Below are 11,267 nucleotides of genomic sequence, written 5' to 3'. Positions count from 1 at the left end.
TGTTAAAAGGCTAAAAGAATCAAAAGGAGATTTTTTACATACCACAGAAGTTCTATGTCACTGAAATTATTAAGCCTTAAAAATACCCCTGTAAGAACACCAAGTTTTTAAGATCTGACCCAAACTTGGGAGCGCACAGACAGGACGCCACGAAAGCTGTCCCGTGCCCAAAGAGAAGGAACAAAGAATGTCCAAAGCCACTGCTGGCGTGAAATCTCCTACACCAGACCCCAAAAAGCCTCCAGGAAACGTTGCTCTCGATTCCAAGCGGGCCAAGTGCTCCTCAGGGGGATCCCAGCAACAGCGCCGTGCCCGTGGGAAGCGTTTTCTTGTTGAGAGCACGCCCGGCAGGGGAGGAGAGTTACTGGGGAGAGCCTGGGGGACTTATCAGTGCTTGGTCCTGGGTTTCTTCGGCTTTGCTGAACGAGTAGAAGGCTTTGTGCAGGGCCAGGCGGCGAAACGTCTCTGAGTGAGCTGCTGCCATCTCTGCCAGCTCCGCGGGAGCGTTGGCTGGGGGGTGAAGGAGGTGGGGAGAAGAGATTTACCAGCACAGAACTATTTGTTTCTCCTTCTTCCCCTGTCCCAAGGGAGTTTTTACTCTCCCGTGCCGGTTTTCCTTCTTGTAACCTTCGTCTCTCCTTCCTAACCCTTTGTGTCCTGCATTTCCAAGGGATTCGGGAGCACCACAACCACCCTGCGGCTTTCCCAGCTCAGAAAACACCAAAATTTGTGGGCAAGGGCAGAGCTTCACCTGTAAGGGGACGGCTTCTGTGGGCAAAGCAGAGGAGGAACTGCTGATGTTCCTCCTCCAGCCCAGCTGCAGCTGGGCTCAGCTCACACAGGGAGGCCTCAGACCACGGCTGGCGGCAGAAGGAGATTTTAAAATCGAGCTGCAACGCTTGGAGCTCCATCTAGCTGCACGCTGCTCCACGCATCTTGCAGCTGAGCCAGCCAGAAGGGGCAGATGAGTGGAAAACTGCAGGTCTGGGGCAGGGCAAGCAGCATTTTGCAGCACTGCTGACACCTTAAAAGGGGTCGTAAACCTCACTCCTGCCTCTCTCCGTGCCGAGGGTGCAATGGGGGCAGTTACAGCCCAGCTGAACAACTCGACAGCAGGCCTCAGCACATACATAACCCTCATTAACCATTTCTCTAATTACACCGAGAGGAATTCCTGATGCTGAAGAGATCCCGTCCTATTCCCCCATCCCACAGCAAGCTCTTTCCTCGTGCAGAAAAACAAAAACTTGCTCCTTTTTGTCCCCCAGACTGAGCTAGGAGGAATCCCCAGCCATCTCAGAGCTGCCCCAGACCCCCTGCAGCGCCCACTTACGCGTGCACGAAACGATGGCTTCGGTGGGGAGGCTGCAGCAGGGATCTGAGTAAAGCAGCTTGGCGCTGAACAGAAAGCTCCCGCTGTGGCCTGAGACGTTGTAGTGGAAGACCAGCAAGTTACACAGGGAGTTCCTCTGCAAGGTCCCTTCCAGACGGTCTGAAAAACGCTCCTGAAAGGACAAAGACAACTTCTGGACACGGAGCTAGGACAGGAGCCCGTCGGCGTAGGGTTGGGAGCTCCCCAGGAACAGATCCCCCACCCTCTGCGCTGTGCCCACCCGCCCCGGGGTGGCTGCAAAGGCAGCAAAACCCCACGAGGGCAAGATTTCAACAAACAGTGCTCATCCACACCTCGCAGCCATGCTCCCCAGAGGCCTTTTCCAAGAGCTTAGGGACCTCGGAGGGGGGAGGCAGCTCGCCTTGCGCTTGGCAGCAAGTTTTAAATGAGCCACAAGACCTCTAAATACCCGAATATAAATAAAAAATAAATATAAATACCAGCGAAAAATAAATAAGTATGAATACCAGCGAAGCAGGCAGCAGTTTGTAGCCACACAGCTGCTCGTTAAGCTCTGAAAACCCGAGCTGTGAGCGCTCTGTGTAAAAAAAAACCTGCCTAGATCCCCCCCAGCACTTCAGAGGGGCACGGACTCGTAATATTTGGTACAAAAAAGGCAAAAGGACAAGTGGGCAGCGCTGCTGCAGCCCCCCGGTACCTGCAACTGGTCTGCCTGGTACCTCCGGCCGGCGTAAGCGTTGAGGTGGTCGGAGAGGACAGCCAGAAAGCGCCTGATGTCCGTCTGCAGGTGCTTCCTGGCAAGCTGCTCCAGGGGGATGAAGGTGGGCACGGAGTGGCGTTGGATCTGCACCTCGGGCTTGGTGAGGACGTCCAGGTAGTAGGAGTGCAGGTAGGTGCCCTCGTAAGCAGTGCTGATGCAGAAGCACACGCCCCGCTTGGTCAGCTTCCCGCTGATCCCTTTTGGGGGGTCCAGAGAGAGGGATTTGAACTCGGTGCTACCAAAACTCAGCACCAGGAGGAACTTTTGTGGGGGCAGCACAGAGTGCAGGAGGGGGCCGTACCCTCAGGGAGGTCCCTGGGATGACCGAGGACTTGCAAGAGGTCAGGGATGTAAAAATCAGCAGTTTTTTATAAAGGATGTTGAATAAATTCAAGCTCATGGTAGTTTAAATTCCCAAAAACTGGGTTATGCTGGTACTTCCAAACAGCCCTGGCTTCCAGGGAGAAGAGGCTGCTCCCAGGGCAGGAAAGCAGCATCTCACTGCCCCAAAAAGAGTGGCAGGAGTGCTCAGGGGTTAAACCCACTTGTACAACGCAAGGAACCATCCCCACACCGTCCCTCTAAGGACCAGGACACAGAGCACAGGTAACTCGCATTGGAAACAACAAGAAAATTAATTAAAAGTTCAGGAACTGATGAAAATAAGGTGCTGGGTTAGCACCTCGCACCAACTGGCTGTGTAACTACCTCCTTCCCAAAGGTTTTGCTAGGACTAAGGCGGTCACACGCTTTCCAAAAGCTGAACTCACACCCCAAAAGCACAGCCAGCAGGACACACACAAACCTGGAGACCTTACCTGTGAGGTAGAAGAGCTGCAGCAGGTCCTTCATGCTTCGTATCTTCCACTCCAAGACAGCCCGAGCGCTGGGCTGCTCTGCATCCGTCTCGACACCTTCTTTCTCCAGAAGCTGCAAAAAAAACAGAAAAAAAAACACAGAAGATGAGAGGGGGCAGAAGGCAGCGGCACTGAACTCGTCGCCTGCAGGGAATGCAGCCAGGCTGCGGAGAAATAATCCAGTTCTGGGAAAAGCGAGGCAGCCTTTCGAGGGGAAAAGGGGGAAAAAAGAGTTCAGAAATAGCCCCACAGCCCCCAAGCAAGTAGACCCAGCAGTCCTGGACGACACCGCGCTGAAAACAAGGGGCAGCAGGACTGATCGTTGCTTAAAAAGGGAAAATAAAAAGCAGCAGTTGACTCTAAATTAATAATTTCAGTAAATCCATGCTACAGGAGCAGGACGGAGCCCTCTGCCAGGTCTCTGCAGCAAGCCCTTTCTCACCCCCTTTTGCTGCAGCTCCAGTTTCGCCCGCAGCTCGTCCCTCCGTGCTCTCAGCTCCTGCACCCTGGCCTTCAGCCCAGCCAGCTTCTGCTCTTGCTGCTCCTTTTCTTCTTGCTTCAGGGCCGACTCGCGAGCCTGCGCCTCCAGCCTCTCCAGGTGAGCCAACACCCCTGCAAGAAGAGCACAACAGGCTCAAAAACCCAGCTATGGCTATTAACTGCCTGCAAATGTTACCCAAACCGAAGTGGTTCCAATATAGATGCTCAAAAAAATCATTCACAGCAACTTTTCAAAGGGGAATGGGGCAGGCAAACGTCTCCTGAAGGGGCTTTGGGGAATTTAAATAGAAAGACTGAATGCCAGCAGGCAACAAGTACCTGGGGGTCCCCAAATGAGTTAGCTGATGTCCTGAGAAGCAGAGTAAAATATCAAATGGATCAAACAAACAGTCCTGACCCTGAAAGATCTGCAACCTCCCGTTTTATTCCTAACCCAGAGCAGCAGAGGGGCTTTGTCTGATGTCCCCGTACCCTAAATTTGCCCTGAAACACAGCGTGGTGGGGCAAGCCAGGGCATAAAGTCCTCGTCTCAAGCACTTTATGGCGTGCTCCTGGGCGAGGGCACACTTCGAGGGACAGCATACTCACTCCACCCCCCGCAGCAGCAGCTCACCATCCTCTGAGTTTGATTTCCCTTTCTCCATCTCCCTCCAAGACTTGGGTAAGAGTGGGAACGCAGACGTCATCCCTCCTTCTTCCCAGGAGGCGGCTTCCTCACGGGGCCTCTTCTTCCTCGCGCTGCCGAGAAGTCCTGGGGCTGGTCGGGCTCCGAAACTGGGGCACGAGGATGTCCTGGGGGCTGAAAGGGCCCGTTAGAAGCCACCCTGCTTCCCAACCCCACAAGGAACCCTCCCGTGAGCGCAGGCAGGGACAAGATTTGACACCCCAAGCCCAGGGGGGTGAGAGGGACCCCTCGGTCGTCCCCAGATGGTGGGGACACTTGGGGACCCCATGAAGGGGGACCGAGGGAGAGCAGGGCACCACATGTGCCTGGGGAACCCTGTTAAGGGGTTAATGGGATGAGGGGGAGCTGGGCAGCTTGGGGCCACCAAATTTGGGGGGAGGGTACGCATCCAAGGGTTGGGAGGGGAATGGGGGGAAATGTGGGGGTCAGGGGGACGCAGGACAGCCTGGAGACCCCCAGTGATGGGGATGTGGGGGTCAAGGGCATATAGGGCATCCCAGGGACACCCCCCAAAAGGGGGCTGGGGGGGTCAGGGGGACACGAGGTGGCCCAGGGACCCCCATCAAGGGGTTTGGGAGTGTCAGGGGGACACAGGGTGGCCTGGGGACCCCAACTGATGGGGATATGGGGGTCAGGGGGACACGGGGCAACCCGGGAACACCCCCAAGGGATTTGGGGGGTGGTCAGGAGGACACAGGGCAGCACAGGGACCCCCACTGAGGGGATTTGGGGGGGTCAGGGGGACACAGGGTGGCCAGGGGACACCCCCTGAAAGGTTTTGGGGGGGTCTGAGGGACACGGGACAATCCAGGGACCCCCATTAAGGGGTTTGGGGGGGGGGGCAGGAGGACAAAGGGGAGCCCAAGGGGTTTGGGGGGCAGCTCAGGGACCCCAATTGAGGGGATTTGGGGGGGGGCAGGGGGTCACGGGGCCGCCCCCTGAGGGGATTTGGGGGGGGCAGGGGGCGGCCTGGGGGTGCCCCCAAGACGTTTGGGGGGCTCAGGGGGACACGGGGCGGCCCGGGGACCCCCAGAGATGGGGAAATAGGGGTCAGGGGCAACCAAGTGACACCCCCTCGAGGCGTTTTGGGGGATTTTAGTGGGATTTTAGTGGGATTTTGGGGGGTTTTAGGGGGTTAAAGGGACCCCCCCGCGCCCCTCCCCCACCCCTTTCCCTCTCACCCCGCTCAAACTCCGCGCTCTTACCCCCACCGGAACTACGTCACCCCCCCTTCCCCTTTTTGCCGTACAACAAAATGGCGGCGCCCTCTCCTCTCCACCCCCTGCACGCGCCGCCATGCTCCCCCCCCCCTTCCCCTTTCCTTCTATGAGCCTGCGCGCTGCCGTACAACAACATGGCGGCGCCCGGAGCGGCGGGGGCGGCGGCGCTAGTGCAGTACGTGGTGCTGCGGGGCGACCTGGCCCGCTCGTGGCCGCTGGGCGCGGTGGTGGCCCAGGCCTGCCACGCCGTCCTGGCGGCCGCCCACGCTCACGGCGGCCACCCGGACACCGGCGCCTACCTGGAGCTGGGCGGCGCCATGAGGACGGTGGTGCTGGAGGTGCGCGGGGCATGCCGGGAAGGGGGCGCCCGCCGCGCTGAGGGGGAGCCGCGGCCGCCATTTTGAGGCGGTGCCTGGGGGACCCCCGCACCCCTCGGCACCGCTCCCTGGGGACCCCCCCGACCCCAAAACTCGGTCCTCGGGGACCCTCAGGGACCCCCCGACCCCAGGCTCAATCCTGGGGGACCCCCAGGGACCCCCCGACCACCAGGCTCGGTCCTCGTCCCCCCCCAGGCTCCCCTCAGCAGTGCTGGGTCGGTGGGCGTGGGGGGGCAGAGGGGTTTGTGGTAGCCCGATGAGGAGTTTTTGGGGAAAAAAAAAGGGGTGTTTTGGGGGTTTAGTGGTTGTGTGGGTTCCAAACTTGCTGTTGGTGGTGGTCACTGTGGTAACATAAGGGAAAAAATGGGGTGTGGGGCACAAATCCTGTGAGGAGAGGCTGAGGGGGGTGGGGGTGCTTGGTTTGGAGCAGAGGAGGCTGAGGGGAGGCCTCGTTGCTCCCTACAAACACCTGAAAGGAAGGGGCAGGGAGCTGGGGTCGGCCTCTGCTCACAGGTAACCAGTGATAGGAGCAGAGGGAATGGCCTCAAGTTGTGCCAGGGAAGGTTCAGGTGGGAAATGAGGAGACATTTCTGCTCAGAAAGAGCAGTCAGGTGTTGGGACGGGTTGCCCAGGGAGGTGGTGGAGTCCCCGTCCCTGGGGGTGTTCAAGGAGAGGTTGGACGTGGTGCTTGAGGACAGGGTTTGGTGGTGACATCGGTGGTAGGGGGTGGTTGGAGCAGATGATTTGGATGATTTCCAACCTTAACGATTCAATATTTCTCTGTGGCTCTTACAGGCATTTTTCACCCCAAATGTCACTGCAATTTTTTTCTTTTCCCCAGGCTCCGGACGAGGCCGCCCTGACGGTGCTGGCAGAGACCCTGAAGCAGCACAGCATCGACCACGAAGTGTGGACTGAGCAGCCCGAGAACGTTCCCACCTGCCTGGCGCTCAGGCCCTACCCGAAGGACCAAGTGCACCAGCACCTGAAGAAGTTCAAATTGCTGAAGTGATCCCTGCTCCGGCTGCAGGTGGCCGTGAGCAGCTCTCCTCTTGAATCAGAGCTTAGTTTGCCCCCCGACAGGCTCCAGGAGGAAAGCTGCTGTCTCGGGAGCGCTGCTAACACTCATCAGCCTTGTGGGATAACGGTTAAAAAGTGTAAAACTCATTAGTGGAGAGGATTAAATATTTGTCTGTGCAGAATGTGACTCTGTTATATGGGTCTGCTCTGTCTGTGTGCTTGTAGATCTTTACCATGCCAGAGCAGGCAGCATTTTAGTGTCTGCCACACCTGGAAATGTCTCTGGTGTGTGTTAGGAATGACTTTTTTCATGATTAGATCATGTTTTTTTCTGATTTTCAGCTTGAATTTTGCCTCATCCCTCCTGTTCTGCCCTTTATGGAGCAGGTACGGTGCTGCTGTCCCTGCTGTTCAGTTCTGTGGTTGTTTTAATTCTCCCTGTTCTCACTCAGGGGACCCAAACCTGCCTGAAAATCCACAAACTCCCGCTCCCAGCCACCCTTCGGGGTCAGATTAACCCGGGGCAGCGCTAGGTAGGGCTGTGATGGGTTCTCTGCCTTCCTTACAGCGCCCTAAGCTTTGTGCAGCCCCCCGAATTTATTTCTGTCTGGTTTTTCACAGCGCCTGAGCTCCTGAAGCCGTGACAAAACCCTGCTGGGAGCCGTGCGAACAGCAGACGGCAGCATCGGCCCGCGAGCCGGGATCTCTGCAGCTCTCAGCCCGCTGATTTCTGCCTCGTTTATGCCCGTTTTTGAAAGCAGCTCACCGTCCTGTGAGTTTGATTTCTCCCTCTTGTTAAAAAAATATTAAAAAAAAAAACAAATAAATAAAGCGCTGCCGGCTGGAAGTGCCCCTGACCCGCAGCTCCCTGGCTGGGTCACGCTGCTCGCACCGCATCAATTCCTGCCCGCGCAGCCCCCAAAATCTCCCCGCTGGCCCAGCGCTGAGGAACCAACCCCTGGTGGGTGTGAGGAGGGCGCCCCGAGCCGTTTCTTTTGGGGTTTTCAGAAAAAAATGAGCAGTTTTCGCCCCCCCCACCCAGCTTCAGTAGCACTAACCCATGAGAAGCACAGGACGAAGACCCCCAGCACCCTCCTCTTCCTCACCCACCGCCTCCAGCCCCCAGCAGGAGCACGGCGGCCACCCACCAGCCCCAGCTGAGCACCCCAAAACACTCAGGCACCCCAAAACCCCAAAATTCCCCATCCCCCCCAAGCCACCGGGGCTGCGGCACCGCTCCGGGTCGCCCCTCAACACAGAAACAACGAAACGTTAAGCTGGCAACTCGGGTTCTTTTTCTTTTTCTTTTTTTTTTTTTCATTATTTGTCATCTTTTAACTCTTGCAAATGTCAATCAACAAAGCTACACATTTTTTTGTTTGTTTGTTTTCCACACACCAGCGCGATTTTAGAGAGAGAGAGGGAAAAAAAAACAAAACAAAACAAAACAAAAAAAAAACCCACGGCCCCCCCCGCTCCCGTAAAAGTCAGCAGTGAATATTAAAAGCGACCCCCGGCTAAAAGAGAAGGAAACAAATTTATACAGAGCTCAGAGCTATTTACAGTGACAGGCTTGAGGGGGGGAAAAAAATAAAAATAAAAATAAGCTGTATCTCCCAACAGAGACTTCAATTATTATTATTATTTTATTATTATTATTTTAAATAGTTTAAGCTACCTCAGCTGTTAAACACAATCAAAGCAGAAAGAACCGACTGCTTAATTTTATTTAATATTTAATCAGAAAATTTTATCTACAATAATTGACAGACCCCTCCCCCCCCCCCCAAGTCCTTCCCCCTAAAAATTATTGCAGTTTTTTCCCCAAACTGTTCTTTTTTTGTCTTTTTTTTTTGTCTTTTTTTTTACTTTTTCCTGTTGTAATATACACGTCGTGGCCTCTGTTCGCTAGGAGGCCTTTAAACCGGCATAAAACATGGAAAAAATGGTGGGTCAAAATACTCTGTTTTTTTTTTTTTTTTTTCTTTAAAACCGACAAACTCACGATTGCTAGAAAAAGCTGATTGTACGCACAAGCGGGCTGGGGCAGAGGGGAGAGAAGGTTTTTTTTTGTTTGTTTAAGCACGAATAAAAACGGCCTTTCTCGCAGAAGTCCAGCGTCGACCCCTTCCGTGCCCCACGCTGAGACGTGATCAGTGACAGATCCAGCTGAAACTGAGCTTGCTCTTCCTCCTCCTCCTCCTCTTCCTCCTCCTTTTTTTTTTTTTTTCTCCTTTTTCGCCTCCTCCTCCTCCTCCCGACGCAGTCCTCCAGCTGCCTTCTCCCTCTCCCCTCCCCGCCTCCCCGAGAAACCTTCGGCCAGATTAAGAAGCCAGCAACTGATTACAAAAATAAGAATCATCTGTAATTTTGGCTCAAGAAACCGACTGTCCCGCCTCGTCGCTTCGCCAACATCCAACGCTTTTTTTTTTCTTTTTTTTTTTAAAAAAAAAGGAAAGAAAAAAAAAAAAAGGGAAAAAAAAATACCCCCCCCTCCCCAAAAAAAAAAAAAACAAACCAAACCAAACCCCCTTTTGGCTCCAAACACTACGAGCTGCAGAATGGCTGCGGTTTGAGATATCAAAAATCTCAGAAAAATAGATAATATATATATATTTATATCTCTCTGTACGTCTCAATTATTATTTTTTTTTTGTGTGTTTTTGTGTGTTTTTTTTTTTTTTTTCGATTTCACATTCCTCGAAAAGCGGGTTATTCAGTCAGTAGCTGCTGAAGAAGGCTCTTCTGCTGGCCCTGCGGGGGCGGCGGCACCGCGGCGGCGGCGGCGGCGGCAGCGGTTTTCGGGGCGCCCAGGGGAGCCGGCGGGTTGAGGTAGGGGTCTCCTACCAGATTCACTGTACACTGCACGTCGGCAAACACCTGAACCTGCTGTACCTGCTGGGACACAAAAGACAAGAGGGGGGGTTTTAGCGGGGACGGGGCAGGGGCCCGGAGGCGACGGACTGGGTACTACGTGAAGTGGAAACTCACTAGAGACTTCCTCTAGTCTGGAGCCACCACAGAGAAGAACTCTTCTGTCTTCTTGTCCTACAAAAAGAAAACCGCTGCACTCATTCGGCTCAAGGGCTCTGGCGAGGTTCACGGCGCTCGTTTATTTTTTTTTTTTAAAAAAAAAAAGGGATAAAAATAACCAAAAAATGTTTTTTTTAAAAAAATAATAATTAAAAAAAAAAAAAAGCCAGGCTGGCATCCCCTGGGCACCGGGGAGCTGGCGGTGCGGGAAGGCAGCGGCGTGGTCCGGAGCGGCTGCTTGATGAAATTAAGAGAGGCGACGGCGGCGGCGGCGGCGGTGGCGTGGGTCCCTGGGGGCTCTGCAAACCAACGCCGCGCGGACGGGGAGGGGGAGAGCGAGGAGGGGGGAAGTTTTGGGGAAGAAGGCGCTGAATCGGCTGGTCCCGGCGTGAAAGGCAAAAAGCCCGCGAGGCAACGGCGGCGGCGCTCGCTTTGGGCGCGCCTCGCGGCCTCCCCGCTGGACGGACGGACGGATGGATGGAGGGACGGACAGACACCGTCCCGCAGCCTCCCTCTCTCCCTCTGTCCCTTTTCCCCTTCCAAATCCCCTCGTTCTGCCCCAGATCAGCGCCGGCGGCACCGCGGCGACGGCTGAGAGCGGTGGGCACCTCCCCGGGCACCCTGCGGCGGCGCCGGGCAGCGGGGCCGGCTCCTTCCAACCCAAAATCAGAGCTGAGGATTGAATTCCTGCTCCTCCTGCCCCCTGCAGTTGTTTTCCCAGCTCGGGTGCAGCGTTTCTGCTCCTCTGCACTAGCAGCAAGATTTTAAAAGCGCTCTGAGCGGCGCGGCGAGCCGGGGCTCGGCGAGGCTGGCGAGCAGAGCAGGATTTCTGAGGTCCCCAAGCGCCAGCGGCGGCAGGGACGGAGCCAACCCCGTGAGCCAGAGCTGGCCACGGCCAAAATTTTGCCCGGTGCCGAGCGCGGCACCACGGCACGGCCGGGATGGTTGAGTTTTGGGGAGCACGGCCAACTCCTCTCTCTGTACCTGAGATGTGCTTAGCAGTTTCTTACTGACCTGCGCCCCGTCTGCTTCTGTTTTCAAAAGGTCAGTGGAGGAAAGCTGGTTGCAGTAAAGGCCCGCGGGTCTCAGCGCCGGGTCATTTACCTGCGGGAAGCAAAAAAAAAAAAAAAAGGCTCAGCGAGGGCTCCTGGAGGTCCCCTGAGCCACTCGTCGCCCTCTCGAGCCGAGCCTGGGTGGATTTGGGGAGGGGGAGCCCATGCGTGGGGTGGTGCCGGCGTTCTCCTGGCACCCGGAGTGGGTTTGGGAGCTTTTTGCCTCTCTCCCCACCTCCTGCACCTTTGCCTGGAGCTGCTGCCAGCTCTGGGAACGTCTCCAGGGAGCGTGAAATGTCACAAGAGGGGGAAAAGCCACCGGCTCGGCCCCCGGGGAGGCTGCAAGGCCTGGCAGCGGCGCTCCCACCCAAACCCAGAGCAGCAAAAAGGAGCTTTGGTGGCACCGAG

General features: G+C 55.7%; 3 protein-coding genes across 10 annotated transcripts in view; 1 reads left to right on the top strand and 2 right to left on the bottom strand.

The window, feature by feature from the left end:
* Positions 1 to 80: 80 nt before the first annotated feature.
* CENPO (centromere protein O) lies at positions 81 to 5,440 on the bottom strand. Of its 3 annotated transcripts, none has more exons than XM_084513973.1 (7): positions 5,363 to 5,440; positions 4,086 to 4,271; positions 3,414 to 3,583; positions 2,933 to 3,044; positions 2,052 to 2,311; positions 1,334 to 1,505; positions 81 to 510 (listed from the first exon to the last, which is right to left on the bottom strand). In XM_084513973.1, exons 2-7 carry the CDS (start codon positions 4,156 to 4,158, stop codon positions 362 to 364), a joined length of 936 nt encoding a protein of 311 aa, XP_084370099.1. In that variant the 5' UTR covers positions 4,159 to 4,271; positions 5,363 to 5,440; the 3' UTR covers positions 81 to 361. The 3 variants fall into 3 exon arrangements, with proteins under 3 accessions (XP_084370099.1, XP_084370100.1, XP_084370098.1); XM_084513974.1 differs by having other exon boundaries at positions 4,086 to 4,264; positions 5,339 to 5,434; XM_084513972.1 differs by having other exon boundaries at positions 5,339 to 5,396.
* PTRHD1 (peptidyl-tRNA hydrolase domain containing 1) lies at positions 5,420 to 9,552 on the top strand. 3 transcript variants are annotated; one of them, XR_014691253.1, is made up of 5 exons: positions 5,420 to 5,715; positions 6,596 to 6,784; positions 7,227 to 7,307; positions 7,396 to 7,546; positions 9,483 to 9,552. XR_014691253.1 is itself a non-coding variant. In XM_084513976.1 (2 exons), the coding sequence occupies exons 1-2, from the start codon at positions 5,512 to 5,514 to the stop codon at positions 6,764 to 6,766; spliced, it is 375 nt and encodes a 124-aa protein (XP_084370102.1). In that variant the 5' UTR covers positions 5,423 to 5,511; the 3' UTR covers positions 6,767 to 6,961. The 3 variants fall into 3 exon arrangements, 1 of the variants encoding a protein (XP_084370102.1); XR_014691252.1 differs by lacking the exon at positions 7,227 to 7,307; XM_084513976.1 differs by lacking the exons at positions 7,227 to 7,307; positions 7,396 to 7,546; positions 9,483 to 9,552 and having other exon boundaries at positions 5,423 to 5,715; positions 6,596 to 6,961.
* NCOA1 (nuclear receptor coactivator 1) overlaps positions 8,483 to 11,267 on the bottom strand; it is a 150,749-nt gene continuing 147,964 nt past the window's right edge. The window contains exons 21-23 of one of the 4 annotated variants that reach the window (XM_084513958.1): positions 10,822 to 10,911; positions 9,766 to 9,822; positions 9,435 to 9,672 (exon numbers count right to left, since the gene is read on the bottom strand). In XM_084513958.1, the coding sequence (XP_084370084.1) occupies positions 9,778 to 9,822; positions 10,822 to 10,911 (135 nt within the window). In that variant the 3' untranslated portion in view covers positions 9,435 to 9,672; positions 9,766 to 9,777. Of the gene's footprint in view, positions 9,673 to 9,765; positions 9,823 to 10,821; positions 10,912 to 11,267 lie in introns of all 4 variants that reach the window. The other 3 variants (XM_084513959.1, XM_084513956.1, XM_084513957.1) reach the window with 3 other exon arrangements.

Source organism: Aythya ferina, assembly GCF_964211825.1.
Source record: "Aythya ferina genome assembly, chromosome: 3".
Taxonomy (NCBI): domain Eukaryota; kingdom Metazoa; phylum Chordata; class Aves; order Anseriformes; family Anatidae; genus Aythya; species Aythya ferina.
This window is presented reverse-complemented; position numbering and strand designations above follow the sequence as displayed.

Coding starts and splice junctions, on each gene's coding strand:
- CENPO (XM_084513973.1), bottom strand. CDS start 4,158: ATGACGTCTGCGTTCCCACTCTTACCCAAGTCTTGGAGGGAGATGGAG. Junction 1,506..2,051: donor ACCAGGCAGACCAGTTGCAG/GTACCGGGGGGC, acceptor TTGTCCTTTCAG/GAGCGTTTTTCAGACCGTCT. Junction 511..1,333: donor AGCCATCGTTTCGTGCACGC/GTAAGTGGGCGC, acceptor TTCACCCCCCAG/CCAACGCTCCCGCGGAGCTG.
- PTRHD1 (XM_084513976.1), top strand. CDS start 5,512: ATGGCGGCGCCCGGAGCGGCGGGGGCGGCGGCGCTAGTGCAGTACGTG. Junction 5,716..6,595: donor TGAGGACGGTGGTGCTGGAG/GTGCGCGGGGCA, acceptor TCTTTTCCCCAG/GCTCCGGACGAGGCCGCCCT.